This window comes from Pangasianodon hypophthalmus, chromosome 20 (genome assembly GCF_027358585.1).
Source record: "Pangasianodon hypophthalmus isolate fPanHyp1 chromosome 20, fPanHyp1.pri, whole genome shotgun sequence".
Classification (NCBI taxonomy): domain Eukaryota; kingdom Metazoa; phylum Chordata; class Actinopteri; order Siluriformes; family Pangasiidae; genus Pangasianodon; species Pangasianodon hypophthalmus.
The window spans coordinates 20,079,258-20,098,636 of record NC_069729.1 but is presented as its reverse complement, the minus strand read 5'-3'; the positions used below and the strand labels follow the sequence as shown (position 1 = coordinate 20,098,636).

At 39.4% G+C, this 19,379-nt stretch overlaps 1 protein-coding gene across 2 annotated transcripts; it reads left to right on the top strand.

Moving 5' to 3' along the window:
* The first annotated feature begins 3,188 nt into the window (after nucleotides 1-3,188).
* LOC113537837 (taste receptor type 1 member 3) lies at nucleotides 3,189-19,333 on the top strand. 2 transcript variants are annotated; one of them, XM_053242440.1, is made up of 9 exons: nucleotides 3,189-5,216; nucleotides 10,606-10,806; nucleotides 12,799-13,099; nucleotides 13,444-13,800; nucleotides 15,287-15,712; nucleotides 15,813-16,016; nucleotides 16,102-16,222; nucleotides 16,540-16,910; nucleotides 17,005-19,333. In XM_053242440.1, exons 2-9 carry the CDS (start codon nucleotides 10,607-10,609, stop codon nucleotides 17,695-17,697), a joined length of 2,673 nt encoding a protein of 890 aa, XP_053098415.1. In that variant the 5' UTR covers nucleotides 3,189-5,216; nucleotide 10,606; the 3' UTR covers nucleotides 17,698-19,333. The 2 variants fall into 2 exon arrangements, 1 of the variants encoding a protein (XP_053098415.1); XR_008305414.1 differs by lacking the exons at nucleotides 10,606-10,806; nucleotides 12,799-13,099; nucleotides 13,444-13,800; ... (3 more) ...; nucleotides 16,540-16,910; nucleotides 17,005-19,333 and adding an exon at nucleotides 6,681-7,101.
* The last annotated feature ends 46 nt before the right edge of the window (nucleotides 19,334-19,379 follow it).

Genomic DNA, 19,379 nt, shown 5'->3' with positions numbered 1-19,379 from the left:
CGCCTACGCAGCTGCCCCTGGGCCTTTGACACCAAAAATAATGGAAAAGAGGAGAAATCTCTGTAGGACAACTACTGTTTTGTTAATTAAAGGGTTTTGGAGAGGGTGATCTGGCTTCGTCAGAGAGACGCCACTGCAAAATCTACAAACTTCACTTAGTTGTAATGCTTATTTATTTTACGCACTGGTGATGGACAGCCTCTTACATAAGCAGTCAGCTTACTCTGCATGAGGGCTTCTAATCAGCTTATTTTGCCTTAGATAAAGCAGAAAGCAACCTCAAGATCTCTTGAAAACAGCATGTGCCTTCTTCCCTATTTAAGTAAGAACTCAACCCCTAATTCTGTATTAGCATGTAAAGGAAAGGTCTCTGCTCTTACTTTTTAAAGCAGTTTAGCTCAATATCAATAGTTGTGCTATATTAATAAACTATACTAACCTACTCACTAATTACACCGGTTTATATATGACTCCTGATTAGCCACGCCAAAAAAAAAAAAAGATGTGAATCATCGGACGTGCCCAAATTACCCAGGGAGATATCATGACAATTCCTGCTTTGTCTGACATTCAGTCGGTTCTGCAGAATCACGCCCATTGTTCTTGTAGTATTTGTTCTGCAGTTAGATGAGGATGTTATTATCCTGTAAAAATGCTCTCAGTAAAAGACATTTGCATGTGCATGCCATTGCCAGTGACTAATCTGGCACCCAAGTGAGAGATAATTGCATGCACATTGTCCCTCGAGGGCACCTGAAGGCTAAGAATCAGAATGGCCATAGTAAATGATGTGCACCAGCTTAAACAGATTCAGACCTGCGCTGGAGATCTCATACGGCCTGAGGTGAAGACTGTGCTTCTGCTCCTAAAAACAGGCTCACTCACTCCTCTTGTTCTACCAACCCACACGGATCCAGTTAGAGCAATTGAACAGGTTAAAATAAAGAGGCATGAGATTTAGTCGTGAAAGAAAAAAAGTTCTTAAATACATTAAAGCTGTGGTTCTTGTAGCTAATTCAGAGAGAGTGATCAAAAGCAAAACTAGTGGTGATTTTAACTTTAAAGTGCATTCTCCATGTGTTTCAATGGGAAAAGGGAAAACCTACCAGAGAAAAACCAAACAGGATCCCAGCATATGGAAACTGGTTCTCTCATCTGATGAGAGGATTTGGCACAAAGTGAACTGCTCTTCATCCTGTGAAGCATGCTGGTGGTAGCATCATGTTGAGCGCTACCCTTGGCCTGTTGGTTGCTTGGTTGTTTTAGTTGGCCTCCTGGCAGAGTGTGTGTGTGTATATATATATATATATATATATATATATATATATATATATATATATATATATATATATATATATATATATATATATACATATTTTTTTTTACATTTTTTAAACTAATGGATTTAATGTCACTCTGTAGGATGTTAAAAGTTTGTGAAAAATTTATAACTGAAACCTGATTGATACCTTTGCAGAACTTTGTCCCGGAAGTGTTTTGGTAGCTCTTTGGGCTTCACAATGCTGTTTGTACAGGTATGTTTTCTAATTCTGAGGTCTTCCAGGAACAGGTGTATACAGTAAACTATATTGAGCTCACGTGACACTTTAACTGCACACAACTCCATTCAATTATTATATGACTTCTGAGGGCAACTAGAACTAGCAAGGGGGTGCATACGCTTGCAATAACTACTTTTTACTTTCTTTATTGGTAAATAAATTTGCAAACTATATTGATTTTTTCTCCCCCACTTCGATATTATGGGCTATTTTGTGTAGATCCTTGACATATACTCCCAAATCTGTCCATTTCAAAATGTGGAAAAGTTCAAGGGGGAGTGAATACTTATGCAAGCCACTGTATGTGCTGGATGGGATGCAAGGCCATCGCAGGGCATGATGCACACACACATTATTTAACAGAGAAAAGTGAGAAAATTTATATCATATTCAGTAAGGGAGCTGCAAACTTTTAAACTCATTTAGTTTTTCTCATTATATATATCATATGGTACACTATTTGAATATTTTTGTTACTTTTTTTTTTTTTTTTTTACTTTTGTTAGAAATACAGGCAAATCAGTGCAACCTCACACTCTGAACGTCTTTTTTTATATTTTGTTCTTAGAGTGAGCAAACTTCTTTACTCAACTCTATCCTTATCTGCTCAGAAATTAATTGCGACAGCAGCAGAAAGCAGAGCAGGTAACTGAGACTATTAGTTGCTAGGGTGAAACCAACAGAGGCCAGAGACCTTGCTGCTCTGTATGCCTCGTCCCAGCCCACTCATTCTCTTATATAAGCCTGGCCTGGTAGAATTCCACAAAACACACACATACACACATGCATACACACACACAGACACACACAGACACACACACACACCGTGGCGACAACAATTTGGTACTGTTCACGAGCAGCCGCCCACTTCATGGATGTTTGTCCAGCTGCTCACCCATAGACTACATGAGCCAGTGTATATGAGCTTTCAGTGATAGTGTGTGTGTGTGTGTTACAAGTTACACATTTCCAGGAATGACCACCTGCTGAGGTTAATGACATGGTCTAAACCACTGCCCCGAGCCCACAGTGTCAGTTTCATTGTTCTTTCACCCTTTTTATGACTCCACAGTTCCGGTTGGACTTTAAGGACATGGCAAATGTTGTTTCGACAAAAAAAGCCACATGATAAATTGGATAAATTTGCCTCTTGCCACAATTCCCTCTGTGTAGACTCTGAGAATGTGTTGTTTCTCATTTTTACTAGCAAAAACCAACAATACCAACAATACCAAGAGTCTATGAATGTCTTGATGATAATCCTCCAGCTATAAAAATTAGCATGTATACTTTTGTTAATGTTGGTCTTGGTGGTCTGGTATTTTTAAACGTAGGCGGCATTTATTTATTTTGCTGGCATGGTTTGAGTCCTCTTGTCACCTTAGACGGAAGAAGCATTCAGAAACAATACAAGGTTCTTCTGTCTGATCACCTTTATTCTATGATGAATCATTTCTATCCTGATGGGCATGGCCTCTCTGAGGATGGACTCACTGAATGTGTGATGAGGATGAAAATGATGTAAATCATATGCTATGGCCTTCTCAACATATCACAACCCAAGCAACATCTATGGGAGTTTGCTTTCATAGCAAACTTTTGGAGTGGATTACAGGTTGGTGTTCATCCCACCAGTTCTTGGTTTATTACAAGTATTACTTTGGTGGTATGCTTCGGGACGTGCTTCTGTTGGAGGGTGAACCTCTGCCCCAGTCTCAAGTTTCTTGCAGACAGGAACAGGTTTTTTTCTAGGATTGCCCTGTATTTGGCTCCATCCATCTTTCCCTCAACACTGACCAGTTTCCCAATCCCTGCTGATGAAATGCATCCCTGCAACATGATGCCACCACCACCATGCTTCCTCAGAGTGTTTTCTCAGAGTGATGAGGTTGTTGTGTTTCTTCCAAATGTAGCACTTTCCAAAGTTCAATTTTAGTCTCATCAGGCTTTTTTACTCATGTTAATCATACAGTTTCTTCAGAGTTAGGCATGGCCACCTGCTTGCTTCTCTGACTAACCCCCTTTTTATATGGTCTCTGAATTTAGGTTTATGGCCTCCTCTGGGTAGAGTCGCAGTTGTGCCATATTCTTTCAATTTTTTAATAATAGATTTAATGATGCTCTGCAGGATGTTCAAAAGTTCATGATTTTTTTTTCTATAATCAAATCTTGATTGATCATTTTGCAGGACTTTGTCCTGGACCTTTGATAGCTCCTTGATCTTTATGATGCTCTTTGTATAGGTATGTCCTCTAACAAACTCTGGGTCCTTCCAGGAACAGGTGTATTTATACTGTGATCACATGACACTTTACTCGCACACAGTTGGACTCAATTCAACTAATTGTATGACATCTGATGGCAACTGGTTTCACCAGAACTAATTAAGGAGGGGTTTCGCAATAATAGGGGGGTATAGTGAATACTTATGCAATCACAACTTTTATGTTAATTATGTAAACTATATAGATTTCACTATCAGTAATATATCAATATCAATATTATGGGTTATTATGTGTTGATTCATGACATATAATCCCAATTAAGTCCATTTCAGTTCCAGCTTGTAAAATTACAAACTGTTGAAAAGTTGGAGGGGTGAATACTTATGCAAGACGCTATAAGAGACCACAATGCTGCATTTGAAGGGCTCATTAGCTACGTATAAACTAAGCTCAAATTTCCAAGATGGCAGAAATGGAGATAACATCCGGTCTAGTTCAGCAACTTTGGCCTGAGGGTTTAAATACAATTTGTCTATTTGGCCTCTGTGGTTCAAATACAATTTGTTCCAGCTGTTTGCCTTTTATTATATACACACACATGCTACGGGGTCAGAGTTTCTGTGTATTTGTTAATTTTTTATTCTACCTGTTTGTTCCCCTCCCAGCGCTTCCGGCAGTCTTCTGTCACTCAGTGTTACCGCACCAGTTAAATTACAGAGGTCATATTTTAGGAGTGGATGACAGCTCAAGTTGATGTCTGATTGAAAAAAAAAAGTCCTGAACGAAGTACATTTCCTAGACTAAAAGTGTGTGGGTGCGTGCGAACTGCATACACCCATGGTTACACACAGTCCTCGGCAACTAGAAGAACAGGTTGGACAGCTGGAGATAAAGGGGGTGAGCAGGAAGCGAGGATGTGTCGTGTGTTTAACCTTATGAGGCAGGCTAAGCCAATACATACAACCATCATTAACACTCCCTTGCCTCGCTTTCACACTCACACACATGGTGCATGGAAGTTAGTGAAAAGCCCTATTGTGACAGTACAGGTTTAAAAAAATATTTGGTGAATGAAATGCATTTAGCATTTGCTTAATTCTGTCTAAAGACTGCAAATTCTGCGACTTTGCCAGACTGCATATTTGCAGAACACACACTTTCCCCCATTTGGACATCACACAGGCGTGCAGATGAAGACAGACGGTGATATGAGGCAAGGAAGATTATGAGAGCGACAGAAAGCGGGAGAACGAAAGAACGAGGGTGGGGGGGCTAGTTAATAATTTGTCCGTGGCTGTAGTAAGTCTGGCCAGCACACTAACAAGGGGCCTAGTGTTCTTTGGGGCTGCTGATGAAGATTAGAGCGAGGCTGATCCAGCCTTTCTCAGAGGGGCGATCTTAGGGAGCACTCCACAAAGCATTAATGGAGGTCTGTATGGATGCATGACTGAAAGATTTTGCCGCAGACATTTGCATAGTCCGACATTCAGTCTGACAGGTTTAAAATCAACTAACAAAAGACACACGTGCTGAATTCTTAAAAAAAAATGTGGCCATGCAACTTACACTTGATCTCATAGGCTAGTGTAATACAGAAGCTTAACTAAATATGAGTAAATTATTTATAATAAGCCAAACACACTTAAAAGTGGGCTACTTAAAAGTCTTGTATGTACACTCACCAACATGAGTAATGATCTGAAAATGGTGTGTTCCCTGAAATCAGGTACATTCATCTGCATTATCAGCTGTACAAACATGCCTTGACTACACAGCGTACCCGGCCACTGACCCGAAGGCCATCAACATCCACCCACACACAGATCTACCAGTCATGTTGCAGCAACACTGCCACCATCTAAAAAGTGCTAAACCTATACTGAATCATCAAAATGGTAGTAAATACTGGTAGCAGTTTAGGATTCTGTGCATGAGCCTGGACACAATGGTGAAAAACTGCAGTAAAGCATCCTTTCACTAGCACCGGGTTGAAGGGTCGATCCTAAAACAAACATCTGCCATCTAGTGGTAGCATGCTGAGGGGTCAATCCAATATCACTGAAGCTACTCGAAAACGAAGGCAGCTTTTTAGATTGTATTAGCAATGATATCACGTGTTAATGAATTTTTTTTTTTTGCATTATCAAGCAGAGCTGTCCTACACTGTGAAAAAAATTCTCAAGAACACATCAGAAATGTGTAAGGATAACTTATATACTCTATATCCAATACACCTGCATTGTAGAGGTCATTGCTGCAGTAAATCTGACTCTGTGTGTGTGTGTGTGTGTGTGTGTGTGTGTGTGTAGAATATAGGAAATCCTCAGTGACTGGCTCTATGTCTTATGCAGCGGTTCATCAAGTAAAACTTGCCACATGGGTTTAATATTCTGACGAGGGGGAAAAAACAGATCATAATCTGAAGCATAACACGAACCAAGCTGCATGTTGCAGTGCCACTTTCAGTGAAAAAACACGTGCTTGCTCAGGCCTACGCCCACACACACACACACACACACACACACACACACACACACACACACACACAGAGTCAGGACGGGTTTAGGTTGACTTTTCCACCCACGCAAAGGGCAACACACTACACACTTGGACACAATGAAGTAAAAACAGGTACATTACAGTACATTCACTTTGTGAGTGTGTGTGTGTGCATGTGTGTGTTTAGTTGAACTGGAAAATGCATGATAACAAAAACTAACTTGTTTCACGGAAGTTCCATAACTTTAATTGGATAAAAAGTGCCAGGTGCCTTTCATGAATAAATTATCAATTGTATTCCCTGGCAAACTGCTGTGGTATAAGCAGAGTAAAACACTTGGTGATGTGCTCACTCACTCACACTCACATCCAGTAACTGCTTTATCCTGATCAGGGTTGTGAGGGATCCCGAGCCTATCCTAGGAGAATACTGAGTGTGAAGCGGGAATACACCCTGGATGGGATGCCAGTCCACTGCAGGGCACCATGCATACCCACATTCACACCTAGGGGCAAGTTCTCTTCAATTCACCTACTGGCATGTTTTTGGGAGATGGAAGAAAACCGGAGAACCTGGAGGAAACCCACACGGACATGAGGAGAACACGCACAGAAACTCCACACAGACAGGCACCTGAGCTCAGGATTGAACACTGAGGCGACAACGCTACCTGCTGCGCCACCCGCTGTGCCATTGTGCCGCCAGCTTCATGACGTGCTTTTATAGAAAAAAATAATCAACAAATTATTATTATTACCCTCCCTTTGATTATTTTCCTATAACATCCTGTTTTATTATTGCTCAAGGAAATATTGCTGGTTAGTTAATCAAAAACCTATTCAAAGTACAAAGATTTTTATCTGTGAGAGTACTTTGTATTTCTTGTAACAAATTAATAATAATAATAATAATAATAATAAATGGTATGCAAACTTATGTTTATTCTTTGGTGATATCACAGATACATCCTGAGATTCTGGGCAAAATTTGTCATTCTTTCTAAGCAGATTCAACAATTTCTCAGCTCTTTTATAATAAAAGATCTAACAAGATTTTGTATAGCAGGAACTCTAAGAAGCCATTAGCGAGCCTAGATTCTGGCTCTGACTGTACATCGCCCCCTGTCGACCGGAAACAGGAAGTTCACATAGACTGAAGGCTATTAAGGGTCTGAGTAAACAACTGATGGGGGAAAAATCCGTTAATTAGCACAGTTAGCATCCTGCAGAACACCAACGTCCTGTTTGAAATTTAAATTCAAACGGCAACAACCGTCATCTCTGCGCGTGAGGCCAAGTCACAGCATAAGAACATATCAATTAAAACACATGCATAAATAATAATAGTATAAAAGACTATTTAAATTGGTTCTATAGTCAAAAGTAACATGCTTAAAGGTGCAATGGTCGGTTTTTTTTTATTCAGTACTTGTACAAATAACCTGGAAGATTTGTAGAACATGATTTTAAAATATAAATAAATAAATAAAACAGTGCATTAAGCCGTGGCCTTAGCATGAGAATACCCTTCGCAGAACTGGCTTCCGGTCCGGAAAGCTTGTTGGTGTTTAGATGTGTCTCCTGTCAGTCATTTTATAGGCGCTCTACTCTATGGGCCGCCATCGATCCTGGGGGCGGAGCTTCTTGAACATGGCGGGAATTATTCAAAAAGTGAATGGGGAAGAATGTGATCACAGAGATCACGGAGATTTTTTCTTCATTCTGATGTTTGATGTGAACATGAACTCTCTTGAGCTCTTGACCTGTATCTGCAGGATTTTATGCATTGTGCTGCTGCTATGTGATTGGCTGATTGGATAACTGTGTAAATGAGCAGGTGTACAGGTGTTCCTATTAAAATGGACGGTCGTCTTTGAAACTTATGAAATATGTTTATACTGAAATATTTGTGATGCGAATCTGGTGCTAAGTTGATTGAACACCAGTGTTGCCAGCTTGGTAATGGACGTTCATGGACCATGGACACAGTGATATAGTATATCTTTAAATATAGGTCTTTCTACTGAACTATTAGTAGCAAAATAAATAATTATGACCAGTTATAGATCTGTAAACATCGCCATAGTCAAGGTCCGAAAGAAAACTATAACTGTGGAATAGCAACACTTTGTTGATTTCTGTCCTGAAAAAAAAACTGAAGGATAGAGTAGAAGAACATTTGCAACGCCATGTCTGCCCTAAGCCATGCAAAACACTTGGAAATTCGTGGCACAGTCAGAAGAGCCAAAATATGTATGCAAACATTGTACTAATACTTCAGTTTAATGTTTCACTCAACAGTAAACACATGCAAATTCTCTACGACCAAATCACACCTCTGACTAGCAAGTGATTAAATTAGCTCTAACACATCAGAGAGAGGAAGCATTTCGACACAGACAGCAGGCGTTAAAACACACATGGACACCAGGATATTGTAGGCAAATGTGTAATGACAATACACCGGTGGTTAAACTTATTCCAGGCAGTTTACTTTCCCACAGAATTCAGACTGAACATACAGCTGATGATATTGGGGTTTTTATCAGAGTTAAATATGTGTATAGGGCAGAATGACTATTCTGCATCATCTAAAGCACACTGTTTGGGTCTACTGCAGTGCATCATGGGATCTCATGAGTGTGCTGGATATCCACTAGTATGCGATCAGACATGAACGCAAAATATACACGTTTTCCAAATGGTGCATTATGGATAAACTGAATCAGATTTACAAACTGATTTCAATGATAACAGGGCACACACACACACACACACAGGTGAGTGAGTGATGATTAATCAATGGCAAAGAGGCGGAGCCAGACCCAGTAAACCAATCAGGAGCTGCGGAACAGTGTAGAACATTATGACAGCCCTTAAGGCAGGGCATCCCCAACAATAACCCTTGTACAATCCAGTTTGTAATAATAATATTGATTGTTTTCCTATAACAGCACGTCCTGATGTGGTTTATTCCTCTTACACCACAATTTGCAAACAGTTACAAGTTTTATTTATTAACGGACAACATGTCATACTTTTCTATCCATTTATAGTTATATTTCATGCTATGGAACATCCGTGAAACAAGTTAGTTCCTGTTATCACTGATATTATAGCAGCTATAAACAGCTGTTCCCTCACCAGCCACTCTTATTTCTTAAAAAAAAAAAAATGCAGCTTGTCATGTTACCGAGAAACTGCAAAGTGTAAACTCCTCTGTCCTGAAGTTGTCAGGAAACTTAAAGTTATAACATTACCTCTGATTGTTGCAAAGTTCTGACACTGGAGACTCCTTCCATAAATGTTAAATAAATGTCTCAGTCCAGGAGATTGGAACAGCTGCTAAGGCTTAGCATCCCTGATAGTAAACCTTATACAATCAGAGGTCATAGAATATCGAGAGCTCTCAAAGGTCTTAATAAATGACTTCATTGTAACAGAAAAGTCATGAGCTAGATCAGCGTTCTTGCAATATATTCACCTCTGATCTCTGATGTCAATGCACAGCTATTAGTGGAGAATCCACCATTTCTGACATTTCAGAAATATATGAAACATATCAGTGAAAGCATTTTGTGTGTGTATGTTGCTCCATATAATGTTGACATAAAGGTATAATGTCTTTCCACTGATTCTTCCCTGATACAAACATTCACTAAAGAGCTATGAGTCATTTCCACAAGCAAATGCATGGAAATGTGCTTCAAGTGACTGAAATATGAGAACATGCAGCTGGCTACACTTTCTCACTTATACAATATATTTGCAGCAAATCTGTAACCAATAAGTGCATAAAAAAACAAACAAACCAACCCCACAACATACACATAAAAAAAGTCTCGAAATTCATTACAGTGTGACAGAACTAATGAGTCCTGCAGCCATTCTGCAATTTTAGACCAAAGGAATACAAAGCAGTCATTAATTTATCTCTGTAAAATCCCCCATATTCCTTCAGGTTTGATTCATGCATATATAAAGCGTAAACTTTGTTTCTATTTGTAATATTTCATGAATAAGCCTTTGTAAAATCATTGTTGAACCTGGGAGCAAGACACAGAGTACACTACCAGCTTATTTGCATACACTTGCGTGGGTTCGATGGCAGCTTTCTGTAAACCACTGATTTAAATACACATCCGGCCATATATATATATATACATAGCAAAGCACGGACCCTGAGCAAAGAATAAGGACACATAGCACCAGTGTCTCCAGACCGTCAGGAAAATCAGTCCCTAGCCAAAAGCTGAAGCAAAACCAGTTTAACTGACTCATTAACTCGCTTTCTCTTATTTGATGAATATGTTTTACAGAATGGCCGGACAGGCGAAGCTGCTGATTCTGTGCTGCCTACTTAGTTCTGCTCTTGGGGCAAATCCACTGTGGTTCCAGAACATCTCCACAAATCTCTTCAGGTCTCCTGGAGATATTCTACTTGGGGGACTTTTTCCCATCAACCAACTGACCAGCAACCTGACCAAGAGAGTGGAACCGGACGATATTCACTGCAAAAGGTAGATTTTACTAGAAGTAATCATTTGTGCTCTCGGGTCTTGTAGATCTCAGAGGAGATCTACAAGAGAACTGGCTTACATAGCTTTTGTCTTTGAAAGAAGAATTATATGTATTGGGCTAACATTGATTTTAGAAATTAAAAAGACTTATAGAAGGCAATTACCTGATTTGTTACACAAAGGTGCTATATGGCTAGAGAGAATTTGCATACAATTTTCATAAATGTAAAGGGATTTCACTTTGCTTACTATTAAAGCAACCTTATTTTCTATCTACATATGTACATCAGCAGCTTATGCGCAGTTACCACAGACAATAATTTAAATTTCCCTGTATAAAGGAAATAACAGGAAATATGTTCACATGAAACGTACTTATAAAGAGCTTTTGTTTGTAAGGAATAAAACACAAGCCCAAGCAAATCAAAAAAGTTTTTTTTTTATTACAGGAAGTTTTTCATTCCTCATAACCTTACAATTTTTACTTATTAAAGAACGTCAGTCCATGCTTTTTAATCTGTTCATAGTTATATTTAATGTTGTGGAATGTCCAGGAAACAAGTTATTTCCTGTTTTCACTTATGTTATAGCAGCTATAAACAGCCATTCCCTCACCAGCCTATCTTTTTTCTCTCTCTTTTAGTTAATAAGGCAAAAAATGCATCGGTCATGTTACAGAGAAAGTGCAAAGCATAAACTCCTCTGTCCTGAAGATGTCAGAAAACACAAAGTTGCAGCTTTAGCTCTGACTGTTACAAAGGGAGATTAAGAACTAGGTCTGTGTCCGGTGATAATTAACTGAGTTACTGTGTTAACACTGACTCACTGACAAATTTGTTTATTTAAAAAAAAAGACATTCATTCACTGATGTATTTCATACAAATATCAAAATCCTAGTATTACTCATGAAAATAACTGCACTTTTAAACATGTTGGGTGATATTATATTCTGCATTAATACCACATTTATTGTACCTAGCATAGATGAGATTGTTCTAGAAACGCACCTGTTGAGCTTGCGCTGGTTGAAAATGTTTGAGGGGGCGGGGCACTGTGTGATATAAAAAAACAACAACAACTGTGCACATCTTTGTCAGTTCTCAAAGCTCAGGCTATGGGGCTTAAACAGGATCTTTAACAGAGAGAGCGAGTAGAGTATCATATAGAGTATCAGTGAGCGTAAAGTGCCATTAATTTGTTCTCACACAAAGAAAGTTTTACGTGTGAGATCATTTCAGTTCTGCGAGCACTAAGCACTGAGACATGCGTGCTTGCGAAAAGTAAAACAGGTTGCATTTGTTTTTTTTCCCATCTACCAGCCAGCTCTCCCTTATCATTCAACAGCTACCTGCTTCCTCTGAAACACATGAAGCGAGCCAACCGCATCTTTTCAAACTTCTACTCATTCTGCGTCACAATGCACTGTAATACACATTGAGGAAAGTGCTATCTGCCCTCTTCTGCATACATGAGCTCACAGATGCTGATGATTGGCTAGTTTCTGTGACTGGCAGGGGTAAGAAAGTATGCCCTTTCCACTCAGACAGCAGGGCCAGTTTGCTCTCTTGGACACCCAGCAACGGATTTTTGTATTGTCAAGATTCAAACTTGCGATCTCGATAGGGCAAACGCTTTTCTGTTGCATCACTCAGGAATTCGAAAATGTGTGTTTTTGCATCTTTTTTTTGTTTTTTTTACTGCCACCTTTGACAGCAATTTGCTATTATTATTGTTATTATTATCTTTATTATTGCTATGTGTGAAAACACTTTGTGGAAATAAATCTCATCTCCATTGAAGTCTGGGTCAACAGTTTAACTGTTTAACGCGGTTATTTTTCACACGGTTAACTGAATAACATCATTCTGATACCAACATAGGCCTCGGTTGAATATGGATTAGGGGTAAATAAAACTGAAGTATTCTTTTATTACTCCTCAAGGTTGGCTTGTATAGACCTTCTGGCTGCAGTCTGTTTTTCTTTATGACAGGGTTGATCAGTATGGCCTTGCACTGGCACTAGTGATGAAGTATACAATAGACGAAATCAACGCTACGCCCAACCTTCTTCCTAATGTGAAGCTGGGCTTCGAGAACTATGATGACTGCGGACAGTCCGCCATCATTATGAAGCCCACACTGCGTTTCTTCACCACAGCCATCTCAGACGAAGTGGACGTCATGTGTAACTACACTGAGTACATGACCAGAGTTCACGCAGTCATTGGCCCATACAGCTCTGAGATGGCGGCTGTCATTGGCCAGCTGGTGAGCTTTTTCTTGATGCCACAGGTAAGAACCACCTAAAAACAAGAAGTTCTAAAAACAAGTTCATTTCTGCGTGAAACAGTGGGAAAAGTGTGTGTTGGGAAAGTCACAGGAAAGTATTAATACATTAAAACTGTAATAAATAAACATAAATCAAGCATTACTTTTACTGCCATATGAAAGTATCATGTTAATAAAAATATTTTCAAATGTACATTTTATTAACATATTTTAATACATTAATAAGTAAATATGTAATAACAAACAAACAAATGAATTAATAAATAACTCAAATAAAGCATTTATTACGTGTTCTATGTTAAGATAATTCTGTAACTCATTTTCATGCTAGCTCCTTCCTCCTACAGGTCAGCTACAGAGCCACCAGTGATGGGTTCAGTGACAAGCTGACGTACCCGTCGTTCATGCGCACTGCCCCCAGTGACAGCTGGCAGGCCATGGCCATGGTGCAGCTGCTGCAGGAGTTCGGATGGAACTGGGTGGCAGTGATCGGCAGTGATGAGACTTACGGCAAACAGGGTCAACAGCAGGTGTCCCAGAACGCTGCTAGTGGGGGAATTTGTGTAGCATACGAAGGACTGATACCAGTCTACGAAGACCCGGTGCCCATGATATTGGAGATCCTGGATGGCATAGTGGAGGCCAAAGTGGGCGTGGTGGTGGTGTTCGCATCCTCCACAGCAAGCACCGCCTTCTTCAAAGAGGTGAGTGAGAAACATACTGCGAGGTTGTCACTAAACATGAGTACATCCTGCAACAATACAACCAAAATATAACACATAATCACTCTGTGTTGTGCTCTTACAAGATTATAATCAACGTTGTGATGAAGAGTTACCGTTAACTGTATTTAATGCTTCTTATTCCACAGCAATTTTCCAATTTAGTAAACAATGACAAGTCATACATTTTATCTGTTTATAACTGCATTTAATGTTGTGTTATAAAAGTAAAATCTGGACACGCAAGTCATAAGAGAGATGCACGTTTTTAACTTTTAAACTAATATCATTTTGAACTTGGAGGAAGGAACATCTGTGAAACCCAACACACTAAATGCCGTGTTGCTGTAATTTAAATGTATTTGCCTTAGTCATTTGGTCCTAAGGGTATGCAAACTTTTAGCACCCAACCGTAACTTTTAACATATGCTTTGTCTGATGAAAGTGAAAACATCCGTGCACTCACACATATGTGAAAGTATTAATGAGCCTTTATTAAGTAATCTCAGATAAAATAATATCTGATATACAGTTAAAAGTTAAAAACTGTTTCACATGATTCAGTCTTGACAAATGAGATCGGGCTGATTAACGCTATGCAAACAGGAATCTGACCTTAAAGCAACACAATTTCTTTTAAACGCATTAATTATTGAGTGTATTGCATGCACAAAGCGTTAATGAATTACACTCAATACTCAAAAAAGTCACAAAAGCAGGTGAGGTGCAAAGCTGGATTAGATCCATACGAACTTAAGCGTGCATGTAAAAATCCACCTTCACCCTGGATTTGTTTTAGCACTTCCCTTAACAAAACATCGCACACATTGCACATGTGATCATGTGAGTAATATGTGTTTTCATACGAAATACATTCATATGAAAGTGCACTTCAACATGTTATGCCCTGTATTTGCACGTGAGGACTCACATGTGACATCACATGAATGATATGTGATGAATAAAACCACATGTTCAACATGTGAAAAATTAACATGTGTAAATATATGAATCAGATAGAAAAATAATCAATAACGAAAGCACATTTCTTTAAATTAACTTTTTTTTTAATCAGATTTCATATTTACATTACAGAAATTCATTTTGACCTAAAGTAAAAAGAAACTACTGTAAAATATGAAACAAAAAGTGATTTTAGTTCCTGTCACATGACATACATTTCTTTCATTTCTTATTTCTATCACATCTATTGTATGATGACTCCCTAGAACATGAAAGGGTTTTGTTCTGGGTTCTTAAATAATGCTATATTGGGTATGTTAAAATAACATTTTAAAATGATGTTGCAGTAAAATCAAAACAGGTGATGAATTGTACTGATAAGATCAGGTTTTGTAGATATGACCTATTAAATACACATAGGATAATTCAAAGCAGGTAAAAAAATAAGGTTAAAGATAAGGGTATAATATTCTTAGCACCAGTGAATCTTTACTTCTTTTTGCAGGTAATCAGGAGGAACATGACGGGAGTCTGGCTAGCTAGCACAGCGTGGGCTGTATACAGCAGCATCGTCACCCTGCCTGGCATTCAGACCATTGGCACCGTGCTGGGCTTCACCGACATGACCCAACCCATCGACCTGCTCAGCCCGTACGTAAAGGAGCTTTTCAAGAAGATGGAGCAAGAGAGAGTCCAAATGCAAATCACACTGCCAGATCCTGACGTCTCCCCTCTGGAGAACCCGTGTCCAGGCTGCTGGAATCTTTCTCCTGCAAACGTCAGCATCGTCGAAACAGAGCTGGTGCGGCGCACTGCCTTCAGTGTCTACTCCGCTGTCTACAGCGTGGCCCAGGCCCTGCACGACATGCTCGGCTGCGACATAACCGGATGCGCCAGACATCCCAAGACGGAAAATATCTATCCCTGGCAGGTAGGATTTCAATCCACACCTATATGTCAATCCACAACATGGCAAGGCCTGTACTCAACTCAAAAATCAACACTACTTCTTGTTTTTTTTTTGTGCACAGTTGTTGCCATGGGTACGAAAGGTTTCTCTATCCCTGAATGGAACACAAATCAGCTTTGACACAGAAGGAAACCCGAGTATCGGCTATGATTTGTTAGCATGGGTCTTTCAGAACAACACTATGAGCTTCAAAAACATTGGGACCTTCGTCCGGAACCTGACGGTTGATAAGAAACAGATAAAATGGCACACAACAAATAATACGGTATTAAGGAAACCTCTGAGGTCTGCATGACTTTACTTTGTAGTTTTTTCATTTAAGTCTGACTTTAAATCTTGCTTTATAACAGGTCCCTACGTCTAGATGCTCCTCAGACTGTCTATCGGGACAAGTGCGCATAGTTAAAGGATTTTATTCCTGCTGCTTTGACTGCAGTGACTGTTTAGAGGGAACCTATCAAAACAGAACAGGTGAGACACTGTCAAAGTTGTTATGAGTATAGTATACAGTAGAGGTATATTTTAACCCCACTACTGCACACTCCAGAAGGAATTATGGCACCTACTCCCTGCCTAATCCTGCCTACTCCTGTATTTTTTATTTTTATTATTGTTTGTACCTTCTTTTTTGTTGTTTCAATGTCTCTAGTACCAATACCAACAATACCAACTAGATATGTGTACTAATAATAACATTTTTACAGCGCAATTATGCAATTATGCCAAGTCTGAAGGGGTTAAATATATCAAAACCACTTTCACATCTTCTTATTTTCCTTCCTTCAAAGACGATATCCAATGCACCAAATGTCCTCCACGCCAGTGGTCCAAGTTCCGCAGTACCAGCTGCGTCTTCCCCACCTATGAATACCTGGCTTGGTCATCTTTTGAATCGGTAGCTCTGATCCTGGCTGGACTTCTGCTGCTGTCCTGTCAGGCAGCAATGGGCATCCTGTTCTTCCAGCACAGAGGGACTCCGCTCCTGAAAGCATTGGGAGGACCTCTGTGTGGCTTGGGCCTGATGAGTCTGATGGGAAGCTGTATTAGTCTGGTGCTGTACCTGGGTCAGCCGAATGATGGCATTTGCCGTATACAGATCCTTCTGTATGTCATGTTCCCCACTGTGGCCTTGTCCACCATCCTGGCTATCTCCATGCAGGTGAGCATGGAGATTGAAAGTCAAATTTGTAGTATTTGTAGACATGCTGTTCAAATTGTGTAATCCCTTTCTGTTTACTTCTTTGTATTGACAGATTGTTTATGTATGCGAGTTCCCTGAAAAAGCTCCAGAGAAAATGGAGAGCCTGCAAGGCCTTGGCAGCTGGAGTCTGGTGCTAGCGTGTTGTGGTGTTCAGTCAGGGTTCGTTGGCTGGTTTATCATTGAAGGGCCTTCGCTCACCAAGTGGGTAGACAGTCTGGAAGTGAATTTTGTGACGAGGTTCCTGCCCTGCCCTGTCGAGCCCATACTGAACTTTGGTCTCATGCTGGGTTTCAACGGCCTGCTGGCCTTGATCTGCTTCATGTGCACCTTCATGGCGCCAAAGCCGGTCAGGCAGTATAACTTTGCTAGAGACATTACCATCGCCAGCCTGATCTACTGTGTAATATGGGTCATATTTATTCCAATCTATGCTGGCCTGGGTGACAAAGACAAGACGATCGCTCAAGTAGTGTTCACTTTGATTAGCAATACAGCACTCACGGTCGCTTATTACCTTCCAAAGTGTCATCTCCTGGTCAAGGAGCCAGATCTCAACAAAAACGAATATTTCGCCTCAATCTTAGAGGGAATCCCACCGATACCGCCTGAGGAGCCACCACAAGATAAAAATAAGCAAGATAATAAAAAAGATAATAAAGAGGACAATAAAGAGGAAGATAAAATTGAGGATAAAGAGGAAAGTAAAGAGGAGAGTAAGGAGGAAAATAAAGAGGATAACAACTAACCATGTTGGCCCATTGTGTCAGTGATAGATGTCTAGGCAGGGGTGGAAAATATACTGAGAAATTATACTCAAAGTGTAAGGATCCAGCCAAACAATAAAAAGAAAAAAAAATGCTACTTTCAAATGTACTCAAGTATTAAAACTTAAAAAGTAAATGTTTTTAACTGATGAAATTAAGCAATGTCATGTTTTCATGTAAAAACTAACTTTTATTACTTATCTAAAACTGTTATAAGCAACTATTGTGTTTTTAAAGTAGGCTAATTTAAGTTGAATATAGTAGTCAATGTTAGTAAATTAGGTAAATTTTTATCTCAACATGCTTTTTCAAATTAGATGAATACAGTATAGATGTTCATACAGTATCTCTAGGGAGGTAAAGGAGATGCCTCATTTTATACGGGTCTTTGCTTACTGCAGCATATTGAAACATTTTACTGAGGTAGGGCCGAGGCGCTCATCCTCAACTTCCACACTGCAGTCCAGGGGCTTATCCATCTTTACACAGATCGCTATAGCGTGAAATACACTGCGTAGCATGAGAAGGACGAAGAATTGACATGATTCTTGATAGTTTTTCTACATTAATAGACTTAGGATTGGATGCTTTAAACTGAATTTATCTGAAATGCACCAGAGCACGTTTGGCTGACATGTAGTGTATTTTATTAGCTGGATAAGAGAAGAAGATAGTGGAATTTGTAATGAGTGCGTTAAAGGTCTAATTAAAAATGCATTGCGTAACAAGTAGGCTACGTTTTACCCTCAGTTAAGTACAAGCATTCAGTAATATTAAAGTGAAGTATAAATACACAAAATAATACTTTAGTAACAAAGTACAATTACTCAAGTAATTTCCACCCCTGCGTCTAGGCTAAGTATCTATCTGTCTGTCTATCTATCTGTCTAACCATCATTCTATCTGTCCGTCCGTCTGTCTGTCTGTCTGTCTATCTATCTGTCTAACCATCATTCTATCTGTCTGTCCATTTGTCCATCTACATGTCTGTTTGTCTGGCTCTTTCTCTATCTATCTATCTATCTATCTATCTGTCTATCCATCTATCTGTCTGTCTATCTCTCTCTCTCTCTAACCATCATTCTATCTGTCTGTCCATTTGTACAACTATATGCCTGTTTGTCTGGCTCTTTCTCTATCTATCTATCTATCTATCTGTCTGTCTGTCTGTCTGTCTGTCTGTCTATCCATCTATCTGTCTGTCTATCTCTCTCTAACCATCATTCTATCTGTCTGTCCATTTGTACAACTATATGCCTGTTTGTCTGGCTCTTTCTCTATCTATCTATCTATCTATCTGTCTATCTATCTATCTGTCTGTCTGTCTGTCTATCCATCTATCTGTCTGTCTATCTCTCTCTAACCATCATTCTATCTGTCTGTCCATTTGTACAACTATATGTCTATTTGTCTGGCTCTATCTATCTATCTATCTATCTATCTATCTATCTATCTGTCCATCTGTCTATCTGTCTCTAACCATCATTCTATCTGTCTGTACTTTTTCCTCTATATGTCTATCTATCTATCTATCTATCTATCTATCTATCTATTCCTCTCTCTCTCTCTCTCTAATTAAAGGCATAACCAACCCTTAATGCTAACACAGGCACTGTAAATCAGTATATACACACATATTTATAAATGTATCATCTATGTTATT